The 26,719-nt window shown below is 43.5% G+C and overlaps 1 protein-coding gene across 4 annotated transcripts in view; it reads right to left on the bottom strand.

Moving 5' to 3' along the window:
• The window catches only part of Utrn (utrophin), a 495,948-nt gene that overhangs the window by 416,518 nt on the left and 52,711 nt on the right, over positions 1-26,719 (bottom strand). The window contains exon 1 of one of the 4 annotated variants that reach the window (XM_036169030.1): positions 14,630-14,763. The exons of the other annotated variants lie outside the window; for them this stretch is intronic. Coding sequence (XP_036024923.1) covers positions 14,630-14,723 — 94 coding nt within the window. The 5' untranslated portion in view covers positions 14,724-14,763. Of the gene's footprint in view, positions 1-14,629; positions 14,764-26,719 lie in introns of those variants that run through there. 4 annotated transcript variants of the gene reach the window in all.

The following is a 26,719-nucleotide window of genomic DNA, read 5'->3' as shown; positions in this document are numbered from 1 at the left end:
AAGCTAATTTTTTTTCCCCATGGCATGAATAATTAGCTGAAAATGAAGGACAAAATTAAAAAAGCGATAAAGGGTTCCCTCCCATTTCCTAATATTAGTCGTGTTCTAATGTGGGCCAGGCCACAAGTGAAAACTGTAATCTCTCTGAAATCCTACAAGGCCCCCAAGTCAGTCTACAGTGGGAGGCAGTGGCCAGGGTGTCACATCAAGTGAGGGCACTAAACTTCATCCTGCCAAGACTGAACCCTGTCCTGTAGACTGGGGTGTGGCAGGGGGAGGCGGGGAAGGTCTTCTGAAAAGTTCCTCCTCCTACTTCCATCAGCTGAGGTGATAGGAGGAGCCATCTAACATTCTACTTTGGCTTTCCTTGCCAAAGCAGACACGAAGGCAGAGTTGAGTCACCGCCATTTCTCTTGGGGGTAGTACCAGGAAATACAGCAAATATGAAAACGGGACAGGAATTGTCCTACTTAGGGTTACTATGACTGTAATGAAACACCATGACCAAAAGCAGGATGGGAGGAAAGGGTTTATTGGGCTTACACTTCCACATCACACTCCATCACTGAAGGAAGTCAGGGCAGAAACTCAAACAGGGCAGGAACCTGAAGGCAGGAGCTGATGCAGAGGCCATGGGGGGTGCTGCGTACTGGCTTGCTCTCCACTGCTTTCTCAGACTGCTTTCTTCTAGAACCCAAGACCACCAGCCCAGCCCAGGTGTAGTGGAGAGCTGTTCTGTCTTTGAATCTTGTAACACCGCCCCTAGAGTTGTAGCAGGTAACTGCTCTCTACCTGCCTATGACCTGGAAGTACATGCCCCCGGGGTGTGGCTCAGGGTTACCCTTAAGACCTGAGAGATACACAAGTAGGCCACTCTCTTCTCTTGCTCATGGACTGGATGGTGCAGACCATCTCAGCAGCAAAACAGCATTGATCTGAACCTCAGCTTTCCAGGACCCTAAGATAAATCTCCCGTACTATAGTGAATTTTCCCCCTAATAAATTCCTTCACCCTTTAAGCAGACTCCATGGATTTCTCCCATTTCCCAGGTACTCACAATGAACTGGGTCCTCCCTCATCAATCACTAATTTAAGAAAATGTCCTACAGGTTTGCCTGCAGCCCAACCTTATGGAGGCATTTTCTCAATTGAGGTTCCTATCTCTCAAATGACTCAAACCTGTGTCAAACTGACATAAAACTAGCCAGCACAGAGATAAACAGTTGGCCAATGAAAGATCATTCATTACCAAACAAGTTGCCATTGATTTGGAACCCTGGGGCCCATGGAAAACCACTGTGAACCATTTCTCTCAAAGGCCGACCAAGGGTAATAAAGCGAGATGGAGCAATTACACTTCAGCTCTTAAGGTCTAGGGATTCATGGGAACTGGAGCTTCACAGGACAGTTCTGGGTGCAAGGTTATCCAGCCAGAGGACACACACAGCTATAGCCTGCAGCTGGAAGTCCCAGTGTAGGGAACTACCACATAAGGGTGAGGCACTTACAGCCTTAGCCACAGTTTCCAAAGGAGTACTTACACAAGAGGCCACCATGTTTATACAAGAACACGTTTCTCACAAAACTGAAAATTTCTCTCACACAATTATCCTTCAAATAAGAGGATATATGTTATACCAGAACGATGGGGGGGGGGTGTCATATCACAGAACATAGTCAATGTCTGCTGTCATATAAAGCAAGGGAGTACTATGGAGGAAAGATACAGAATCTGTGCAGTCCTCCATCAATGTTCTACTTGGAATGCCATTGAAACACTGACCGAAGATGTTTAATCCTGACTCGGTACCTGATGAGAAAGTGATGAAAAGCTACTGGTAAGACTAAAAGGAGATGGGGTGGTAAGATGGGCAAAGGTCATTAGCAGAGTCTTGACACATAGCAACTAAGAGGCATAGGAAAGAAGATTCTACTGACAAATAGCTACAGAAATTCAAACTAGAAATGTGGAGAGCCAGGGAGACGGCTCCGTGGGTAAAAGCATCTGCTATCAAGCCTGATGCTATGAGTTCAATCCCCTGGAACCACTCGTGGGATAGAGAGAACTGACTCTATCAAGTTGTCTTCTGATATATGCATGTAGAGTTATGGCATGTGTGTACAAACACATGCATGTGCAGACACATACATACAATAACTAAATAGATGTGATTGTTTTAAGGAGAGACGCTGGAACAATAATAGTTGAGTAGTTAAGAGTGGTTGCTACTCCTTCAGAACACCAGAATTTGGTCTGCAGCACCCACACTTCCATCATCATGAGTAACTCCAGCTCCAGGGGATTCAGCTCCTTTTTCTGGTCTCTGAGGGTGCTCGCACACCTCTCCCCATAACTAACAGATACATATAGGTAAATTCAAAGATAAAGATAAAATCTTTATTTTAAAAAAGTGGGTTGCTGGCAAAATGGCTCAGCAGTTAAGAGCACTGCTCTTCAGAGGACCTGGGTTCAATTCCCAGCACAAACATGGCAGCTCATAACTGTCAGTAACCCCAGTCCCAGGAGATGCTGGCCTCTGCTGGCAGGACATATATACAGTACACAGATGCACATGAAAGCAAAATACTCATACACATAAAAGTTAAAAATTCTTTAAAAAAAAATACAAATGAACAACATATAATACAAACAACTCGATATTGCATGAAAGCAATGTTCTCAAACATACTCAACTTGACTGGGTCCCCTGAACAGCACTTAATCATGTCAATAACCCTAAAATGAAACTTATCCCAAAAGTTAGGTCCCTGGGAGATTATGAAAAATAAGTAACTAGAATCCAGGAAGGAACCAGTGACAATGATAATAACAAAAGTAAGCACACGCAAAATGTTCATCTAGTTCTCTTGAAGCAGTGCCCGTGGTCGGGTGGGATCCACACTACCACACAAAACAGTGTGGTGATGGAGACCTGTACTACCAGCCCTTGGGAGTAGAAGGATCCAAAGTTCAGGTCATCTTCAACTACCAACCAGTCTGAGGCCAGCCTGGGTTTTAAGAAAAAGGAAACAACAACAACAGAAACTTTCTCATCAACCAATACTGGCAAAATAAGTATTAGCTAAGAAACACAACCCGGTCCATTTAAAGTCAAGTAAGGCTGCCCACATTTCCACAGAAGCTCTGAGATCAAGGGTGCTAGCGTGGGACTTTCAGCTGCCCCTCCTGTCCTGTGGATTGTTCGATTTCAGTGGATCAAGTATGGTTAAAAGAAAACAAACAAACACAAAACTCATTCCATTAACAGAAAATTGGCTACCGAAGAACATGTAACAGAAGGATAGTTTGAAACAACTGACATGTCTGTTCCAGAACTCTAAGGAGGACCAGAAGGCTAGATATAAAACCCCGTTTGTCGACATTAAATCGTTGGCCTTCACTGCCTCCAGCGTAGTTGCACCCAGCCAGAGCATATATTACAAAATGAATTCACAGACGAGATCTTAGTAGATTCATGAAGAGCAGATTAACTTAACAAATAACAGGGATCAAGATACTAATAACATATCATCATGGGGAAATGAGGGGGATTTGGAAGGAACCAAAGTACAGGCTCCAAGCCTGCTGCTGTGATCACTCAAAGCAGGAAGTGGGTGGGTGAAAAGGGGTTAGGAGCAACTGGCCTCCCAATTCCACACCTACTTGTCCTCTCAATCATCTTCTCTTCCCACAGGTGGCAGAGCGGCAGGGAAGAGAGCAGTGAACCAAGGAAGGATAACAATGGGCTCCTGATCCTCCATTACAGAAGTGAGCTACCATTTCTGACTTATGTGGCAGTGGGGATTGAAGCATCAGTCTCGTCTCCTACATGCTGGGCAAGTCCTCTGGCAACTCAGCTATATCCTCAACTCAAAAATATACTCTCATCATATTAAAAAAATAAATAAATAAAATAAAAATGGAAACTTCTGTTTATCTTTTTAAACAAGTTCTCAGGTTTCTTTCAAGTTTTTTACTTATGCGCGCACGTGTGTGTGTGTGTGTGTGTGTGTGTGTGTGTGTGTGTGTGTGTTGTGTATATGAATGTACAAATCAGAGCACACAAATGGAGGTCAGAGGACAACTTGAAGAAGGCAATTCTCTCCTCCCACCATGAATTCCAGGGACCAAACTCAGGATCACATGGCAAATACTCCTACCACTGAGCCCTCTTGCTGACCTGGAACCTCACTTTTAACACATAGTGACTTATTTCCTGATGTCCCACTAAGCGGTATGTTTTAAATTGATCAGAAATAAATAAGTGAAAGAAGACATCAACAATGACAAATATTTACACAGTACTCACTATCAGCAAGCCTGGCTGCTATAACTGCCTTATATCAGGGCTCCCCACTGAGACATACAACAATGTCTAGAGATATTCATAGGGCACTCAAAGTTAGCAAGACATTTATGAGCTGGCATCTTTTCTGAGCATTGGCCAAGGGCTGTGTCGTACTTGTTAACTATTTTCAAATGAAACTTCTGCCTGAGAAGGCTGTAAGTAACTAAAACAAACATATAATTATATGTCTTATGAGACCTAAGGTGTTGTTGGTAAGTAATTATTTTCATTACAACAGAGGTAATTCAAAGAAATTAGACACATAATAACCTTTAAAATAGCCTTCTCTTCACCAGGTCCCAGAAGGCAATGAAATAGATATATACACCTGTGTCACAAGTATCCACCTGTTTGTTTTGAGAATGTGCTGCAACTATGACAGGAAAGGAATCAAAAGTACTGTGCTTGAGTACACTCAAAAAGAATTCAAATCAAAATTTGATATGTTAGAAATAATATCTCAGCTATAAATGCTAAAAAAAACAACAACTCGAGGAAATTTTTTAATTTGTGTTAATAACTTCACGAAGGATATATAAATAGCAGTTCATTTGTTTAATAAATATAGCAAAAATGGTAAGGTATTAACTAAGGTTGGAGAATGGACTGGCTATACTCTCAGAACCAGCTTTACAATAGTTCTGTAAATGTGAAAATCATTCTACAAACCTGGTGGGGGCGCACGCCTTTAATCCCAGCACTTTGGAGGCAGAGGCAGGCGGAGCTCTGTGAGTTCGAGGCCAGGACAGACACCAAAACTACACAGAGAAACCCTATCTTGAAAAAACAAAAACAAACAAACAAACAAACAAAAACATTCTACAAGAATCATCCTACAAGAAAGGTGAAAATGCAGACTGGCAATATGTGGGTAAAATTGTTTGCCACTAAGCCTGACGATCTGAGTGCAATACCCAGAGTCTATATGGTAGGAAAAGATAACTCCTCCCAACACGTTGTCCTCTGACCTCCATATTCATGTATGGCTGTATGCATGCATATGCACATGCATACACATACATACCACACCAAAAAAAAGTACAATGAATAAAAAAGTGGGGGAATGAAAAAAAATGTATTTTTAAGGGTTAAAATGCCAATAATGAATGACAGTGAATATTCTCAAACATGCAAGAATGCAAAAACTAGTCATGGTGTGTTCATATTGAAGGCTCACATACTACTGATCTGTTAGACAAAACAATAAAGTTAAATGTACTGGAATACCTCAGATGGCTTCATTCGGATGTCTGGATTCCACCAGTACCCTGGCTGTATTCACACAATTCTGAGTCAAGTCTGTCTTATTCGTTGGTCAAAAAAATAAAAAATAAATAAAATAAAATAAAATAAAATAATTCCCAAGCAACCAAAAGGTCCCTGGAGCTGGGATGTCAAGCCATCCAGACTCCAACTCAGAGCCTAAAGGGGATGTTTCTCAGATATCAATGAGAAGCAGAAAGATGTTCCCTGGTCCTACATGGCAGAAACAGACTAGCTTTCAACAGCACAGATCAACAACATCTCTCATGAAGGCAATGTTGGGAAATATATGGAGGGATATTTGCACTCGATCCCAGGGAGAAGCTGTAGATCAGAGAAGAGGGAGGTCCATATTTAGAAGGTAGGGAAGAATTCTTGGACAAGGTGTATTTGACCATCACAGTAGAGAAGTGTCCTAAGAGCAGAGTGAACTGTGAGGACACACCTGACTTCCAAGCAACCAACACCAAGCACCCAGGCTAGGGGTGTAACCGAGGTGGTGTGGTACTTGCTAACATGAAGGCAGCCTTGGGTTCAATCCTCGGCACTAGAGAAACTGGGCATGGTGGTGTACACCTGTAATCCTGGCATTAGGATCAATAGTTCAAGGTCCTACTGGGCCACAAAGGAACACAAGCTTTACGGTGCTTCTCAGTCACCAGAAACTGGCTCCAGTGTGCCAGTCAAGCAGCTGGAAGCCAACAGTGCAGATGTGCTCAGCTCCAGCCATGGCAATGGTAGAAAATGGGGGATTTGCTTTTACTCTATTTTGGTGGAACAAAATGAGAAAACAGGATTTTTTTCAGGCAGAATGGGTGTTCCAAATCTCGGGAAAAAAAATCAACCTGCTCCCTTTCACTTACAGTCATTTCCCCAAAAGAGCCTTTTCACATGCTAATTATTTTTCCAATTTTAAACTACTTGAACAGCAAAACAGTGCCCTCTTAACCAGGTTGCTTAGAGCTGCAACTATTTTTTCCATCTTCTCTGCAATCTGCCTGTTGGCTGGCACATCTCAGCAGGGTCAGGATGTTGGTGTGAGAAGCACTAACACCCACTTACCTTCCTAACAGACTAATCTAGATCTCAAAACCAACACTCGAGTGTGAAATGAGGTCCTACTGCACCTCAAGGACGCTCCTGCACTCCTAACTCAGGACAAATTCCTATCACTCGCTCTGTGCACTGTCTGCAAAGGGTATGCTGTGACCAGGGAGTAGAATCAATACATTTAAACTAGATTTAGGGCCAGAGATTCTGCTCAGTTGGAAGAGCACTTGCCTAGCAGGCACAAAGCCCTGGTTTTGATCCCCAGTACCACCCAAACCAAGCAGTGCATCATGTACCTACCTATAATCCCAGCATTCTAAATACATGAGACTCTTTCTCAAAAAATGCAAAAAGAACCACAACAATAAAAAAAAATACAAACAAAAAATATCAAAAACACTTCAACACTTCCACTGTCTTAAGACCAAGGAAAGAGCAGGCACTCAATGATTGTTCAACAGATCATTTTTTTTTTTCCAATTATTGACTCAACAAAGAGAAGCAGATGAAAAGTGTAGAAACCTAGAAACTAATGCTGACATCCTTCCCAATGCATACTGAGAGGCTAGGAATTACTCATAAGAGGCCAGGCCAACACTACTTCCTGGCACAGCATGAAGACACACCCTGACTATATTTTTCCTTTTGTACACTAGTGACTCAGAGTTAGATAACACATAGACTCTTCTCTTTCCTTTCTCACTTGCATGCTTTCAACTGGATCTCATTATGTAACCTTGGCTTACCTAGACCTCACTACATAGCCAGGCTGGCCTGCAGCGATACCCCTGCCTCTCCCTACCAATGGCTGACATGAAAAGTATACCCAACCGTGTAGAGCTATACATATTTACAACTATCTTAACTAATTCAAATGGCTCTCAGAAAACTAGCAGATGCTACCCTGCAAGGACGAGTTCCTTTTACAAAAGAAAAGAGGATCTACTAGTACTGTAAGCATCCTCAGCAAAGAATCCAAGAGCTACAAACACCAGAAAAGGGGTGAGTGCTGTGGACCAAGCAAAAACCAAAGGCATGCAGTCCTGAAGTCAACAAGAAAATAGGCCAGGTCAGAAGCCAGGAGATCAACCTTGGCATCCAGTTCTCAACAAGGAGCTGGCTGTACCAAGAGAAAAAAGACAGTGCTGGTGTGATAAGAGGGCCTGCTTCTTGGAGGGTCAGGCAGACGGCTCTCTGGCAGTCTTTCCACTGATGATGTGCAAGGAAGCTGCAAGAATCTTTGGTGTCTTTCTTCCAAGCACTTTCCTCCTATAGTATCTGGAGCAGCAGCATGCAACAGCATCCATCAGGCTTCTAGACTATGGTGACAGGTCTCCTCCGGTTGGAGAAATAACCCTCCCTGCAGACTAAATAAAGCTTTCGATACAAGGCACCAGAAAGCAAATAGGTCATGTAGCAGAGAATGCCATGGGCGGCTAGGTGCCCAGCCTCTCTGCTTGCCTGCAAACCTGCAAACAGAAAGAGGAGGGGAGGGAGGGTATCCTCTCTGAGCAAATAAAAGTGAACTCTGAAACCAGCAAAAACACTTCGGGCACCATGCCACAATCATGTCCTCCAAACAACTGCAGCCCATTTGTCCTGTACGGCTATGTTTCCTGCCATGCAGAGCATCTGCAGTCAAATGAGCCTAAAATCACAGGCTCAATGCTTTGCCGTGAAAAATCCTTCACAGATCTGGACTGAAGGACAGGAACAAATCACTGAGTAGTGAATGTTGACAAACATGGAGCCTGATTTAAACAAAAGTCTCATCTTCCTTTAATACCCAGACATACCTTTTTCTATATTAACTTGAAAGACTCCATTATCATAAATGGTCACCATTTGTTATAATACTTCCCTCAATTCAGCTAAGACAAGAAACTTGTATATATGTACATACCTTTATAGGACAAAATGAGCCTTCAAAGCTTTATCTTGAAATTTTTTATTAATTTATTGTGTTTTAGGTGTATATATGTGTGTGCCTGAGTGTATCTATATGTATCAATGTGAAGGCACTTTATAAGGTCAGAAGAGGTCATTGGGTCTCTGGAAGCAAGAATTATGGATAGTTATGAGCCACCACATATGGGTACTTAGAGCCAAACCTAGGTCCTCTGTAAGAGCATCAAGTGATCTTAGCCACTGAGCCCTCCCTCCAGCCACTGGCTTCACAGAGCTCAGTATCAACAGAACTGGTATTGAATCTCAAGACCCACTCCACAGCCTCCTTCTCCTAGCTCTAACAGGCTCCATAATACATGGAAAGTGGACCTTAAATAATTCTGGGTTTAACCCATATGAAATTAATTATCAGTATATGAAAAATGTAGGAAAATATTGAGGGCACCTAAATAATGACTAGTCTGGGCATCGGTTAGGATGACGGCTGTCCCCACAGCAGCCAAACAGAAAGGGGAAAATGTGGGTTGAGTCCAAAAACTCAAACCTCTATTTCATAGATCAGCAAAAGAATGCCTATCCTTTAAGTTGGAGGTTAACCATCTTAAAACTCAAATGAAATTAAAGCAAGTTATTAAAAAAAAAAAAAAATCTACCATTTTCAGTTGAAATTTCTTTTGGAATCAGTAAGCATTTCAAAACCAGAGATCCCAGCATGAGAAGAAAATGGGCATCAACGTAGGAAAAGACAATTGAAGGATTTGTTCAGAGAACCAATAAATAATGCACAGAAATTCTACTTCACGATAAAGCAAATTCAAACACTCAACTACCCTCTGTGGATGGTAGTTTAATAATATCACACTTGCTCTCACTGTAGCCCACTTCGGCTATTTGTTTACAGTTTAGTTTTCCTTAGCTTTGTTTTGTGTTAGTTTATTTTTGTTTTTTTCAAGACAAGGTTTCTCTGGACAGCCTGTGGCTGTCCTGGAACTAGCTCTGTTGACCAGGCTGGCCTCAAACTCAGAGATCATCCTGCCTCTGCCTCCCAAGTGCTGGGATTAAAGGTGTGTGCCACCACCGCCCAGCTTTGTTTTAACAGCATGCCACTAACACACAAAGCTTTTAATTTTGGAACAAAAAGGAAATTTTGTACCTGTGGGAACTTAGAACTGTGTGTTTTTATATTCATAGCAAAAAGGTTAAGCAGAGTACCAACAATATGGTTGTACCATGGTTGTAGGAAAAGGATTAAAGTGAGGAAGACAATTTTCTGTTTTGTATAATTTTGATACTGCATTGATTTTGTTTCAAGGACTCTGACTCCTTAAGAATGTTTTCAAGTGTTATTTAAAGTTACATTTGAGACAAAAAGTTTGTTAAAATAACATGTTCCTCCAACGTGAGAGCAACACACTCCACACCAGCACGGCCACTCTAATCCCTCCGGGGCTCACAGTCCATGTTTCAATTACTCTGGTTGACACAAAACAGCCTGACCTGTGTTCCTTAGCCCTGGACTAGGATTTCACCTCACACAATAGCAGAACTAGGCTATGACTCATCTTCCTCCAACAAACAATGCTAGTCCTAGCACAGTGTGTGTGTGGGGGGGGGGGGGGGGGGGGCTACTTAGAGTTGCCAGTTCTCTCAACTGTGGAAATTAAGGTCAAAGTGTGGAGACAGGAACACGGGGCTACCGGACCCAGATCCTATCCAATTCCCACACAGTCCCTAACACTGCTTTCCAACAAGTCCTGAACTTGCTAATGGTTGAAACAGGAAGCACCTGGTGCCCTTCACGCAAGGGTCAGAGAGAAGTGAAGTGAAAACATAAAACAGACCCAGGACCAGTTGCATGGGCACCATTCAAGTGATGCCAAGGAGAAAAACACCACAAGATGATGAGGCCCAAAACTTGAGCCTTGAACATTTTTCACGTACCATATGTGATGTTTGATTTCCTCTTCCTAGGCACTAAACAGCAAGCCCCAGTCCATTATCATCCGATTCATGTGTTCATCAGTTTACACCACTTATTCTTTTTATTTAACTGGTGCTATTATTGTGTCTTGCACAGTACTTAAAAACATGCAAATCCTAAACACTATCCCCTGGGGAATCCTGTTGGAGAGACCTAGTCACCATGATTCAGTGATTCACATTAACAGTTCATGGCAGGGGCCTGTGGGATCCAGGACTTCAAACAATTCAGTATCCCCTTCTCTTTTTTTTTTTTTTTTGACACAGGGTCTTACTATGTAGCTTAGGCTAGCCTGGAGATCCCCTTGTTTTTGACTGCCTCTTGAATGCTGAGATTAAAGGCTTGTGCCACCGTGCCTGGCTCCTGTGCTTCCTAATGCTGAGACCCCTTAAAACAAACAGTTCATCACGTCATGGTGACCCTCGACCGTAAAATTATTGTGTTGCTCCTTCATAACTGTGATTTTTCTACTGTTATGAATTATAAATATCTGATATGCAGGATATCTGGTATGTGACCCCTGTGAAAGGGTAGTTTAACACCCTCCCCCAAAGTGGTCATGATCCACATGATGACAATCTCTGTTCCAGTGTCTTCTTGGACACATCTCTCAGGTCATTCTTGCCTTTCTTCTCCCAAACTAACTGGCATTCTTGTGCCTTTGTAAATGACAGCCTGCCTGGTTTTCAGAACCATCAACTGCTTTCTCTATAGACATGAAAGTTACAGAGCCAATGCACCGCTGTAACTTTGCTCTCAGGTCTGTGCTCCTCAATGTGGTAAGTCAAACAGTCCCACATGGAGACGACTTGTTCCACCCTCCTACCCAGCACCAGAGTTTATCCCTTGCCCCATATAGGCAATGTTTAGACTCTTAGCACCTCCTAAAGGACAGTCCAGTCTGTACCAGGTGACAAGTGTTAACCAAATTCAGGAAAGAGTGAATGAAAGAAATTAAAGAAGACTTCAACACCAAGAGGGATCCTAAACTTTCAGGCTGACAACCCAAGCACCAGAATGAGCCACTGCTCAAGAGAACTTCCTAGTAATGTTTCCAAATCTTTTACTCTCTCCTCTCTCTCTTACATACACACACACACACACACACACACACACACACACACACACACACACACCCCTCCTGATGAAATCCCTATTTCTAAATTCACCTCATTAGAACATTCCAGTGAGTCACCCATTCCCTATGACCTTGTCCTTGCGTTTCTCCCTCCCTCTCAACAGTCAGTCTCCCACACCACACCCTGAACATCAGCATACACTGTAAGCTAAGCCTTGGCCTGACCCTACCCAAGGAATGCATGTGCTCTCTCCACAGCACTATGGACTATTGTTTCCTGCCACACACGATAGGGAACTGGGGTACAGAGGAGATAATTCCTTCTCCTTGCCCATCTAGGGTAGAACTATCAGTTCAGTTGGGGCAAAAGACATCAGCCCCTATGCCCACCCACACAGCTCCACCTGAGAGGTATTGAAAAGAGAGCTATTGAGAAGAAAAAGCCAAGGTCTCATTCCAACTACGTCAAAGCCCCTGGAGAAAGTCTCAGGACACCAGTGGTTCCAACAGACAGCTGGAGTCTGTATCTTCTAATCCATTTATCAAGAAGGAAATGTCAATATAGACATGGAGTCTCATCAGCCAATAGGAGAACAGGAAGGGCAGCAAGATAAGCAGGCTCTCCCAAAGTCGTTTCCTGAACAGGGGAAACTTCAGTCCTGTCATCTGGTCATTCACAGACGCCTATGTGTCCCCAGTGGCTTTCAAATCATTTTTGTACTTCACAATTTGGGGCCTTTTAAAAAAAAAAAAACTTTGGTCTTCTTCCCTTAGAATAATTAACATCCCACCATAATGCTAGTTTGTTTTGTTGTAGTTTGGTTTGGTTTTTGGTTTCTCAAGACAAGGGTTTTTTTTTTGTGTGTGTAACAGCTGTAACTGTCCTGGATCTCACTCTGTAGACCAGGCTGGCCTCGAACTCGCAGAGATCTGCCTGGCTCTGCCTTCCAAGTGCTGGGATTAAAAGTGTGCACCACCACCACCTGGCTCATAATGCTAGTTTTCACAGTAACGTTATCATTCTTACTTCTAACACAATCACTGAAGAAAACTGCATCACAAAACAACAATAAATCCAGCTCAATTTAAAAGATGAGATGCTGAACCCCTTTAGAATTTGGGATCAGGTACATATTGGTTTTCAACTTTTATGAAAATAACAACCCTGTAATAATTTTACGAAAAAAAAAAAAAAAAAAAAAACTGCAATTTTCCCAAAGCCTTTAGAGTCGCCAGAGCCAAGGGAAGAATGCTACCTAGATAGACCATAACTCATCCAAGAGAGCATTAAAAACATTAAAAATAGCCAAAGATGTCATTTAGTAACTTCATTTATTTACTATTTGTCTGTAATTTTCTTCTGGTTGGTTTCAACCATGGAGGCCACTCCAGAGCCCCTGCAGCAAGACAAAGATTAGCAGGTTGAAAGCTCCAGCAGGAGAAAAAGAGAAGTCAAGGAGAGTGCAGTGAGATTCGGGAAAAGGCCACAGTGTCACCGTGATTACATCTCTTCAGAGAGATTCAGTCACAGCCCTGGAAGGTATCGTGATCGTATACTGAGACTTTCTAGTTACTCGGTAAGAAAACAGAGAGAGAGGCAATGTGGAGAACCACAGCACACTGACACCCCATGGTACTTGGCCAAGAAAGCTAATCACTACAAAAAATATGAGCTAGCCCACTCATTTCAGTAGGCGGCTTGCAGTATGAGCCTATTATCTTGTTCATATGCTACCAGGAAGGAAAATATTGAGAGGGGTGAAAAACTGCAAAGAAAAAAAATCCGTAAGTACCCTGAAAAACTTTTTTTTTTCCTTTTTTTTAGTGAAAATGTTGACTCAGGAAACATACAGCCCACCGAAACACATTTTTTGGATTTTTTTTTTCTGAGACAGACCATATAACCAGTGTATTCGTGTGTCCATTCAAGAAGACATGGATGTCTGAACTAGGGAGAAAAACTACGTCTCCCTGGAAGTAGACTCCAGTTAGGAAAAAGCTGAGGACAGCACCCCTCCTGAGGCTCTGCATTTCCCCAGACAAGCCTGTAGCAGACAGAAGCCCCTCGTTTCTACCACCCACCCCGTGTAATGTTTACTTCGGTGCCCCCTCTCCCCTCGCCCATGCTCTGAACTATACCTGTGTTTTAGAACAGCTCCTTACCAGCCAACACAGTAGACGGAATATAACACAGAATCAGGTCTGTCAACATTCAACACCACAGCATTAGATGTGGCACTGCACACCAAAAATCCAGCTCATGGGAGGTGAGGCAGGAAGATCTAGAGTTCAAGGACAGCCTGGCCAACATTAATGAAACTCTGCCACAGAGAAAAAGGTTTCTGTGTAAGAGTAAGCAGTCAACTGGGCGGTGGTGGCGCATGACTTTAATCCCAGCACTCCAAGAGGCAGGGGCCAGTGGATCTCCAAGTTTGAGGCCAGCCTGGTCTACAGAGTGAGTTCCAGGACAGCCCGAGCTGCATAGGGAAACCAAGTCTCGAAAGACAAAAGAGTAAGCTGTCAGGGGGCTAGAGAGATGGCTCAATGGTTAAGAGCACTGGTTCAATTCCCAACACTCACATGGCAGCTCAAAACTGTCTGTAACCACGGTTCAAAGGGATCCGTCACCCTCACACAGACAGACGTACATGCAGGCAAGACACCACTGCGCATTAAATAAAAAGCAAACAAGAGTAAGCAGTCAACACCGAATGAGCCGCCTTGAATAAGGTGGGTAACGTGTGACACAGTGATGTTCATTAGCTTCAGTCCAAAGAAATCAATCACCCCGACGCAGCAGCCACTGTGTGGGCTCGGTCAGGCTCCACAGAGACCTGGCATCTGGAGGCACAGGCCACCTCTGCCTGTCACCGATAAGCACTGCTGTCAGCGGCTTCCTGACTCACACATCAATCTTAGCAAGTGAAAGAGAGGTTCTGCCTGCTCTCACGCCCTCTCAAAGCCACCTTTACCAGGTGTCATGCAACTGGGAAACTTACCTGGGGATCTCTTGCAAGCCTGAAGAGACACCTGCCCAGGCAAATCCAATCTGCACTTTTTCCATCGAAATGTGGTGGCTGCCAGACTGCTCATCACCCACAGCGGCTGAGAGGACGAGGGAAACCGTGGAGGAAGTCAACACAAAAGCCGCCTGCGAACTGCACACTGGGATGTCCTGTCGATTTTTTTTTAAGCCCCTTTTATTTTTCCCACACGAGGATCTGACTAAATCTAACCCCACCTCGCCTCAGTACCAGACAGGAAGTTACGCTGTGCAGTCAGTGAGAACTCTTGAGGTGTACTCTGGGGTTCGAGGTTGTTTTGGTTAGGTTTTGCTTTTGTTTAATAGTCACAGCTAAGGGCCTTTGAATGTTCCAGTTCAACTAGAGAGATGTTAGCGTTTCTTCTTGTTTGATGGTGTCTGAAGGCAAGGGCTAACACACACACACACACACACACACACACACACACACACACACACACAAAATGCATACACGCATGTGTTTACCCTGGGTAGACAACAGAGCTGAAGAGTTCAGTTACATATTACCTATACTTTAAGGAATAAATTGGAGTTACTGTCTCAGTTTTGCATACATGGATGCAAATAAAATCCCAAAACGAATTTCTTCTTAATCCCTTAGAAACCGTCATGACAGTAGTGGTGCACGCTCATTTATTCCCAGCACTCAGGAGACAGAAGCAGACTGGTAAGTTCAGCGAGGCCAGCCTGGCCTACAGAGAAAGACTGTCTCAAAAAAAAAAAAAAAAGAAAAGAAAAGAAAGAAAGAAAGGAGGGAGGGAGGAACAGAGAGAGAGAGAGAGAGAGAGAGAGAGAGAGAGAGGGAGAGAGAAACTAATATTAAGGGAGGGAAAAAAAATAATAACCACAAAGAATTATCAGAGGTAACTATTTTTGACTCTTTTTCCAGACTTCTATTTTAGATGTTTGCCTTAATCTCTGGATGTCCTTTGTGTACATGTTATCCACACACATGCAAGGAAGAAAGAAAAGCATTTGTGCTGTCTTAACTACATTCTTAGCACTGATCTAATAGTTTCTTCCCTCCTCTGAAACAGAAAATCTGTACTCAGTTTGAAGACTTTCACGGAGTATGTAACCCTTTCAGAATCCACTGGAGTTTCAACTAAAAATAACCTGTCTACATCAGAAAACCATAAACCTGTGACTCTGGGGGCAGAAAACAAAAACAAAAACCTCCTCTGAGCCTCATTCTCCAAATGTATAAAATGGGATATGACAATAGAAATCAGAATGGCACAGATTATGTCAATTAGTCAAAACCCAAAGTAAGTGACCATTTTACTGATACATAATCCACGTAGTATGAAACCACAAACGTAGTGCCGAGTCAACAGATACCAGTATGCTTACAGAATTTGTGCAACCATCCCCACCATCAACCGTACAGCCTTTTCCACCTCTACATATGGCAGCCCTTCTCCACGCCCTCCTTTACCCAGCCCAAGGCAGCAACTACCATCTACTTCTGGTCTCCAGAGATTGGCTGGTTGTAGACACTTCATATACATGAAATCAACAGAAGTTGATGCTTTGTGTCTGGCTTCTTTTAGCTAGCATTTTCCCCAAGATTCCAAACTGTAGCTTATGTCAGTATTTTATCTTTTGAGGCAGCTGACACTCTACACTGCATGGGTAAGGCATGTCACATTCATCGGTTCACAGACAACTGGATCAGATCCACCTTTGGCCTATTATTCAGCTCTAAACATCCACGTGTAAATGATTTATATGGACACATTTTCATTTCTCTGAGAGACCCATCAGTCCCCAGGAGTCAAACCACAAAGGAACTTTGTAATAAATGGACTGAAGGATTGTCACAAAGTTTTCTACATTGGCTGCACCTTTTTACATTCTCGCCATTGGTCCATGATGGCTGTGGCTAGTCACTGTTCATCAGTAGGCAGAGCTAAGCAGCAAAGTAACAAACAAGAACAGAAGCCTGCCCGTCATGTAATCAGAATGGAAAGAGGATCCTGGGGCATCCATCTTCAATATGATCTATTTTCCAAGACCTCCAGTGAATCCCGTCACTTTTACAGCCATAGTTGTGTGGCTTCCCACTTGCTACATTTTGTCTTTTTAGGTAGAGGTAGACATAATGATGGCAGGCTTTAGTAGGTAAATATGTATAGTTATTCTTAGAAAAAGAAAAAATTCAAAAAGATCTTTTATAACATTTATTGATGTGGGAGGGGTATATGTCAAGTCATGTCTTGTGGAAGTCACAGGGAAACCTCCAGGAGTTGGGCCTAAGACTTGAACTCAGGTTGCCAGGCCTGGAAGCAAGCATCATCGCCTGCTGAGCCATCACATAAATGTTAAAGGTAGCCAAGTCCAGATCTAGACAGTAACAAGAAATTACCTTTCTCTATAGAAAGTATTGACCTGGGAGAATACAATAATTAGTCAAAAAGAAGTCTGATTCAAAGGCCTGATCATTTTTCCAAACCTTATCATGTCTAAACAAATCTGTGTAGGATGACATCAATTACCTCTTTCTATAACATCCTACTTTAGAATGTAAATTTTAATCCTCCCTCATAAAAAATAAACAGAACAAAATCCATATAAAGCATAACAAAGAGAATAATACCACAAGGCCATGGCTTAAAACATAAACTAAAACTTGGGGCTGGAGAGATGGCTCAGTGGTTAAGAGCACCGGCTGCTCAGAGTTCAGAGGACCAGGTTCAGCTACTAGCACCCACACGGCAGCTCACAACCACAAAAAGTCTAGTTCCAACAAAGCCAACACCCTTTTCTGGCCTCCACACACAATGCATGCGCATGGCGTACATACTTGCATACAGGCAAAATAATCATAATAAAAAATAAGAATAATCCTTTGCTCCAAAGAAAGAAATAATTTTTTAAAAAAGAAGGAAGCCATTTTTCTTTGTTTTCCAAAGCAAGGTCTCAAGCCTTGCAACCTGTATCAATGATATGAATCATACATCTTTTAAAATTTTCCATGTCCCGAGGCTGCACTACGTAACCCATTGTTTTAGTTATTTCTTGGCACACAGCTGACTTTGAAAGTGACCACTGAACTTTCATATGTCCAAGAGAACTTTCCACTGTGGGAAATTTCTAAAACAATCTCACTGGGCTAAGCAGAAATGTCATCAAACATCAAAGGCATGGAAGGCTCCACACCAGCTTCTCTGCAGGGCCAGTGAGACGTGGAACACACATTAGGCAAAGCATCATGGCTGCCCCAAACCCTGAGGAAGTGTGAAGAGAAGACACTACCATCAGTTTACCAAAGTCAGCTGAAGGAACTCCTAAAAATCTCCCACCGGGAGGCCCTTTCTGAAAACTCCTCAGGACTGTGGATATCTATCTGCTCCTCACTGATATTTTCTGCGAGATTGCACCGTGGCTTCATTGCTTGTGTGAAATCAACAGGCCCATTTCTGTCAGAAGTACCTGTCCAGTGTATGCACTTTCTTATGCAATCTGATGTTGAGACAGCTGTAATCAAAGGTGGTACACACCACCAGCTCTATCATAGCCCCACGGCAACTGGCGGCCCACCTAAGTCTGTTCTCATCAGGAGGGAAGGACAGGAACAGAGTGGAAATAGAATATTGAACCAATATCATATACACACATGAATACACACACAAACATATACACACATAAATATGCACAAATACACAAACATAAACACAGATACATATACAAACAGACACATATATGCAAACATATATACAAATATAAACACGCACACATACCTTCAAGCCCAGGTCAGCTGACTGACTGGGCCACAGAAGATACACTTTCTTTATTCTGCTATGGGCAAACCCTCTTGGCTTTGAACGTCATATTATAACTGTCAGTCCAAACTAATGAACCCACACACATAACAGTGCCAAGCAGCAGGTAAGAGCTAGTGCCAAACCACACCCCAACACCAAGGAGACCAAGGGGGAGGAGCCTGGCTTCCCCACCTCCTGCAGACTCTGCACAATGCCATCCTTGGCCACCAACTCTTCTTTTCTCTGCAGGCACTTAAGCCGAAGCCACACTTCCACGCTTTCGTTTTTTTCTCGTATCAGGGAAAGAAAGAGGTTGGGCAGGATGTGGCCATCTGACTTTGAAATAGCACCTGACTTGAATTTGCAGAAATTCCAGTTTTTTAAGACAACCAGCCCCCTGCTGACAGACATTCTCCACTTAACAGCAGTGGGCAGGATACTGCTCTCTGATGTGAAGAGTCTTCTCACTTCTGTCTTGCCTTTCCACCTTTAAATAATCTGATGACTGTTTTTGCCTCATATCCTTATAAACTTCCTGTCTTGAAATAATCTTAGGCTTACAAAAACTAAGTTGCAAAAATTGCATATAAAATGTACTCAGGTTGCCTCCCAAAATGTGAATATCTTACATAACCAGGGCGTAATGATGATGGGAACCAGGGGTTAATGGTTGCTGCAAACAAGTCTACAGATCTGATGCAGATCTCCCCAACTGTCCTGTTTCTGGTCCATGATTCAATCAAAGATCCCACATATAAACACAGAATCAATAAACCATGCCCTATCTATGACTGTGTCTGATCCCCACAGGAAGATCTGCTTTGCTCATGCTAATGAGCTGGTGTCATGATTAAATGCTGGCAGTCAGCCCTCTGCAGGTCTTCACCCCTTGTTTCAACTGCCCACTTGTCAACAGAGTTTCACAGTCCCTGTCCCCACCTGCCTTAACCAAAGGGTTGTCAAATTAGAACTCCTCCCACCAGAGAAAAACTATACACCACAAAACACAGATTACATCGAAAACAAAAGGAAGCAAGATCCAGGGTTATGACCTCAAAATAAACCCATTCATTCAGCAGCAGACATGCCTTATGAGTGGTGAGTAGAATTAGAAAGGATTTTGAAAGAATCCCACAAGATTGGGTTAAGTTTCCCACACCGAGTTCTGGTCAAGCTCGGGTCTAATTTCAAATGAATTACAAGGGAAATATTACAGCTGCAGAGAAAGGATTGTGACCCTGTACCCATGAAGTCCACAGCCTCACCAAGCCCCCACACACCTTTCCCACATTTTTGTTTGCCTGGTCTCTCAGCACAACACACCTGCAAAGCTGTCCCAGCCACCAGGTTCTCTACCCTCTATTTCTCCCTCCCATGGAGCTCCCAAATTGTCTTTCTACAGTACTCACAACTGTGGAGCCCCAACTTCCCTAGAAGTTTTCTGTGTAAAAAACGGACTCCAGTCTCCACCAGGTTCATCCACCGCACAATCTGAGCCATATCCCTGGCTCTACTAGCCGATCTACATCCCTTACACCCAGGAATACAAACATGGAAAAGACTTCTTCTGTCTCGAAGAGTCTCACAACCTAAGTAACTTTTTTTTTTCCCCTTGTGGTACTACGAGTGGAACTGGGGGCCTTGAGCATGCTAGCCAAGTGCTCTGTCAATGAGCCACATCTTCAGACTTCCCTTTGATGTTTTCATCAGAGTAGTACTACTGAAGATACAGTTCTCTTAGAACCTGGAAGGAACTGGTTGTAGGCCTGCCTGCATATACCAAAATCCAGAGAGTCAAATCCCTTACAGAAGATGCCATAATATTCATATATACCTCCCCACACCCATTGACAGACGTTAAATCATCTCTAGAGTACTAAAAATAACTACCACAATAACAATCTAAGAAGTCCTAACTCTATCTTATTTAGGGACTAACATCCTGAAAAAAAAATGTCTACACATGTTCACTATGGAAGCAATTTTATCCCACATATTTTTGATTCACAGCTAGCTGAATCCACTTATGTAGAACCAAAAAAAAACAGTACTTTTCCTAATATTCAAAAGACATTCCAGGATCTTTTTAATTCATTCTTGTCTAACCATAAAATTCTATCTTGGCTCTTAATCCCATTAAAGATTATTAGCAAAACCCTAAGTTAACAAGAAAAGAATTCTTCACATGATGTTAACAACACATGATAAGAATGTCCGTATCATTGTTGATGTGATTCAACTACAAAAAAGTCAACGCCAGGAAAAACTCTTATAAAAATAAGCAAACCCAAAAAAAGCAAAGCCAAGGATGGTATTTCACGGGGGGAGTAATTTCTCATCGGATCATTTTTCCAAAGCACCGAAGATATAAATAAAATCTAAAATCATGCCTTTATTACCATATTAGTATAGTAATAGAATTAAAGGACATTATTGGCAAAACCAAGCTACAGAGAGTCAAATCCATACCCCAGTCTGAAAGGTAAGAAATTATCCCAATCACACAGAGGCTAAGAAACATGCCCATCCCCATGTGCTTGAAGAATTAGTTGCGTTTTGAATGGTAAGGATACTAACTTGGAATAATGAAGTGAGAGGAGAATAGGAGTCATGTTTGAGATGAAGATGACGACTTTTCTCAAGGCTAGGAGAGCCGCAGGGAAGTATCAGGAGGGAGAGAAACAAACCTTCGGTGAGGGCGAAAGGAAGTCAGCATCACAGCTGTGGAGCCTTGGGGGCAAGCCCAGCGCTCTAAGCCCCCAGGCCCTCCTCTCACAGCAGGGTGTGCATGTCTGTGTAAGAAGCAAGCTTGCTTCTCTCTGGTCAATGCGTCTTTCCAGTATAAGTGGCGACTGTTTTCACCCACCACAGGGAGACAATCAGTAGCTCACCAGGATCTGTGGCAGAACAGACCCACAGCCCAGGAGGCCAAGTGAGATAACTGCCCTGGAGAAGCAGGATGGGCCTGCCAGAGCCTCTGTGGGAGAAGCCCAGCAAGGCTGGCTGCTTGGAGCTGGAGTCACTGCTGCTCTCATTGTAGGCCCCTCCCCTAATGGCAGGAAGGAAGGCCATTGCCTAGGCTCCTCAGGATGGCAAGAACGGTTCCTTACAAAGACAAAGATAAAACAAGCACAAACACCGAAAAAGAAAGAGGAAATTACAAATACTATGTTCAAAAAAGGAAAGGAGAGTTTATTTTTCTGAACTATCTACATATTTTGTTTTGATTTTTATTTTTGTTTGACTTAGTTTAGTTGGTCCCCCACCCTTGCAAAAATTTGTTTGGATTTTCTCTCATTCATTCTTTCTTTCTTTTTTTTTCTTTCTTTTTCTTTTTCTTTTTTTTCAGTTTTTTGTTTGTTCGTTTGTTTTTTGTTTTTCAAGACAGGGTTTCTCTGTGTAGTTTTGGTGCCTTTCCTGGAACTCACTTGGTAGCCCACGCTGGCCTCGAACTCACAGAGATCAGCCTGCCTCTGCCTCCCGAGTGCTGGGATTACAAGTGTGCACCACCACCGCCCGGCTGTTTGTATTTTCAATGAGTGGGTGGGTGGAAGGGCATGAGCTCATGAGTGCAGATACCCACAGAGGCCAGATGCCCCTGGAGTTGGGTTGCAGGCAGTCGTGAGCTGTTCACCATGGTGCTGGGAACCGAATCCAGAAACTCTGAAAATGGAGTACATCCTCTTGACTGCTGAGCCATCCCTCTAATCCCAGCTTGGGTATTTTGAGACAGAGCCTCACTCTGGAGACCAAGCTATAGTCAAACTTAACAATCCTCTTGCCTCCCAGTGCTGAGATTCCAGGTATGTGTCAGCACATCTGGAATTACATGTTCTACGTTTTAGAAATCTGCAAGCAACCTGCAGATTTTAGAGCACAGTCTGTGACTTTTCTTTAAGTACATTTGTTGGCATTATGAAGAAAACTTGACCAATCTCTAGAGAATCCTAAAATGGTCAAGCTTTATGGTAAGGTATGAAGAAGATATCCAAGAGATTTTATTTTACTGCCATCAATAGTAAAATCCAACGGGAAAAATGCCCAAATGGTGCCCACCAGCCTCTGGGTTCAGATAGGGTTGCTCAGAACCCTGCCCCATGATCACCCGTCACTGCCTGTCTTCCCACTGACTCCCTGCACCCAAAGGTACTCATTTCTCTAGTTCCTAACTGCTGTCACCATCTCAGACTGCCTGTGCAAACACTATCCCTGTTTATCAGCTGTCCCCTCTAAAAGGCAACACTATCCCTGTTTACAGACTGGCTTCCATGGCACCACCTACTCCAGTACACCAGACACACTTGTCTGCATTTCAACCCTGACCACAGGACTCCGGTTCTCTCCCTCAGGCAAATATCCTCATGCCAATGTGAGGGTACTCTCTCTTCAGAAGATACAGGGATTAACACATGTGAGTCATCTGCAGAGCCAGCCCGCAGCTGCTAACACACAGTCTCGTCCAAACATGGACACACCACCCACTCAGAGTCTCGTGTGTCATCTCTCTCCACTGAGAATAAGATAAGCATCTATTTATGACAGTGAGGGCCAGAACTGCGGAGAAAGTGGAAAAGCCAGGTAATAACTAGACAGAACCAACCCTGAGAAAAGAACTGGAGCCATTTGCCACTCGGTAGGGTGTGTGTGTGTGTGTGTGTGTGTGTGTGTGTGTGTGTGTGTGTAAATGCACATGGGTACATGTGCTTGTAGAGGTCAGAGGTCAACACCTCTAGTGTGTTCCCTAGATGTTTGTATGTTTGTTTGTTTGTTCGTTTGTTTGAGAAAGGCCCTCTTATTGGCCAATTTGTCTAGGCTACCTGGCCAGTGAGCCCCAAGGATCCTCCTGCCTCTGTCTCCCCCGCCCTGAGGTTACAAGTGCATGTCAGCACACTCAGGTTTTTTTTCACATGACTGCAGGGAATTAAACTCGGGACTGCATCACTGCAAGCGCTTCGGGGACTATCATCACAGCCTGTGGCTTCACAGTTTCTAACATAATGTGGAAGAGCCACAGGAAAGTACCATAGTGAGGGACAGAATGACAAGCGTCACTCCTCCCTGCAGTCTCCAAGTCAGGACGGACACACAGCAACAGGTTCCCAGTATCCAGGTGGCGTGGGCCCATCGTCTGACTGATAGATGCAGGCGGGATTACTCGACAGCCCTGGAAAAGCTAGCTCCTGGGCCAGCCAAGTGATTCGACAGGCAAGCTACCGATACTATGTCACCAATTACTATGCCATAGTATAGTATGTATAGGATACTATGTCTCTACTCCAAGGATCAGTTCAAGTCCTGCTGCTGGCCAGAGCCTGCCAAAGAAACAAGGAAAGGCGGGCCCTGAGAGAGGCAGACTGGAGTGAGCTCTGCTCCGGACAGACGCAAGGAGCCGGCCTGTGATTGCAGTGTTCTTCAGTACAAAAAGGGAGGCAGGTTAGAGGAGTGAGCTCAGAAACAATGTCACGTAGAAACACGGCCATACCCTCCGGGTCTAGGGGCAACCCCTACAGTTAGCAAGCCATTCCCAAGCTGGCCGGTCTATACCCTTTGTCATAGAAGCCTTCTCCCCTGGGGAGTATCCCTGAGTAAGACTGCCTAGCCACAGAAGTATAAATATGATAAATATAACAAAGCTGATTTTTAAATTAGGAATATTGGGCGCAAATAACTTCCAGCTGGATGCCAATTCAGTGGCAGGCTACAGCAACAAATGTTCACGTTCAGTCCTTGGCATGTGATTCAGTCAGTATCCACTTTGGGAGATCACTGGCCTTCACGGTCCATTCACACTGACTGCCATCGATGCCCGTGGCACTCTTAGAGGTTACGCCATGTCACAATTCTACCTGCTACTTGGAAGATGAGGTCACTGACGTTTCATGACAGCAAGGAAAACACCAAACTCATCCCGCAAGAGCTCTGGACTTAGATTGTGGCCCAGCCCAATACAGTTTCCTTCTGCTGGCGCGTGTGCCCTCTGAGACAGCTCCCTGGCTCCAAAGGCACTGACCGGACCCACAGGAAGCCTGGAGAGTTCAAAGCTATTTTTATGAAAGTAAATGATACTATACAATACTTCCTTTTCCTCACAGTCACAGCCAAAACACATTTGATGCCAAGAGGAAATACATGTTCCTCAAAGCACTATGGTTCCAGGTGTCAGGTAGCAGCAGCTGCCAGAGCCAGAGCCACCTCACACCAGTTCTGAACTCTGGCACACACAAATACATGCCATGGACTCACAAGGCCATTGAGATGTGACTTTCAATAAACGCACCAAAATCACAGACCTGAGGGACCGGTGAGGTTGGCTACTCTCCACGTCACTGTCTGACACCCCCAAACCCACCCCCATCCCATGACTGTGCTTGAAAGAGGGGGGAGAAAAAGGAAGCAAAAGAAAGTGACTCCAGGCTGTGGATTTCATATTTCAGAACAGTCAGCAACAGGTGCATGGTTCTGGGGAAATAGAAAGCCTCAAAATGCCTTTAACCTTGGCAGGGCCAAGGGCCAAGCACAGAAACCTAACATTAGGCAATGATGTCAGAAGTGAAAACCATCACCATTCTCCAGCCACACCAAACAGACCATAATATAACTCCTGAGACACACTCGATGGTAAAACAATCAAAGCGCTCGTCACTGTACCCATCTTTAAGGCCTAGTGGCTGGTACACGTGAGCTTGGCGATACGTTGTTACCTAATGAGTGAGTGAATGGGGACTGAGACAAAGAGGCAGGCAGAAAACTCTCTTCATAAATGAAGATAGCCAAAACCTCATCCCCAAGGCGTAGGTAGATGTCTTCTTGGAGAGCATGAAGCTGGAGGAGTCAGGAAGTGGAGTGGACCTGGGAGGGGTTGGGATGAGGAAAATGATCAAAACACACTGGATGAAATTCTCAAACAATTAACACAAATATTTTAGGTTCCTGGATGGCTTTTTGTTTGTTTTTCCATTTCCCCAAAAGGAGAACCAGAATTGAGAATCAGACACCAGGGGCAAGAGACATGATGGGAAGTATACTCTCCCTGGAGACAGCTGGTTTGCCAGACTGTGGGCTAACACTTCCACGCAGGGACACTCTCATTAGAAAAAAAAAGCCAAGTGACAAAGTCACAATCATTAAACAATCTACTTTTGGGCATCCCTTTCCTTCCATTTTCCACCTTCCACTTTAGAACACATAGAATAACATTGGTTCTGTAGTCTTACACCACACTACCAAAAAAATGTCTTGAGCTGTGCATGACAGATGTAAGGAAAATATGAATGTGAATAAAACACTGTAGAAACGAAGCTGTTTGGTGAAATAGAAACACTGACAAAGCTGGATGTGGTCGCATGGGTCTGCAAATAAAGTACTTGGGACGGTGAGGCAGGGAAGTCATAAATGAAGGCCAACGTAGGAATATAATGAACCCAGCCTGAGCTATACAGAAAGAAGAGCTGGTCTCAAAATACAAAAGGAAGGAAGGAAGGAAAGAAAGAAAGAAGCAAGGAAAAAATGACATAATTCCTGGAGAAAAATGATGATAGAGTTGAGCCCACAGATGTGTGTTACCGGAATAAAATAATTCTATCAGGAGCCCAGGCAGTGGTAGCACACACCTTTAATCCCAGTACAGGGGAGGCAGTGGCAGGCGGATCTCTGTGAGTTCAGAGCCTGGGCTACAGAGTAAGTTTCAGAAACCTTCTATCAGTGTGAGAACATGACCACTGATTATGTAATTTAAAGGGTTTAAGTGGGTTGAATTATAATGATATTAATTATATGAATACAGTGTTCAGAGCACAGATAAGAATAATTCATCAACAGCATCAGGACGCATCACAAAACTAAATATGTGAAAAGTAACTATAAAATATTAGAAAGTATGAGTGTATCTAAAGATACTCACCCCTTATAAATTGTTAATTTCCCCTTTTGTTTATACCAACTACTCCACACTATACTTCTCCCTTCCCCATGTATTTTAATTTTTTTTTTTAATTTTTTTTTTCCCAGAGCTGAGGACAGAACCCAGGGCCTTGTGCTTGCAAGGCTAAATCCCCAGCCCCTTGAATTTTTTAATACTTAGCTTTCTTTTTCAAATTGTTCCCTCCGAAATAACTCCTCTGAGGGCACACCCAAAGGCCCCGAATAAGACTCGACAGAGGAAATCCTAAGTGCCTAGTTCAGAATGGCCTCTAATTTCAAGGAATAAACAGAAGTAACGGTCCATTACAAGTGCTTTGGCTTCTTGGGTGACATCTTCATCCCTGGGATGTGTCATCCTG

This window comes from Onychomys torridus, chromosome 19 (assembly GCF_903995425.1).
Source record: "Onychomys torridus chromosome 19, mOncTor1.1, whole genome shotgun sequence".
NCBI lineage: Eukaryota > Metazoa > Chordata > Mammalia > Rodentia > Cricetidae > Onychomys > Onychomys torridus.
Note: the sequence above shows the minus strand (reverse complement) of the source record. Positions and strands in the feature narration are given on the sequence as shown.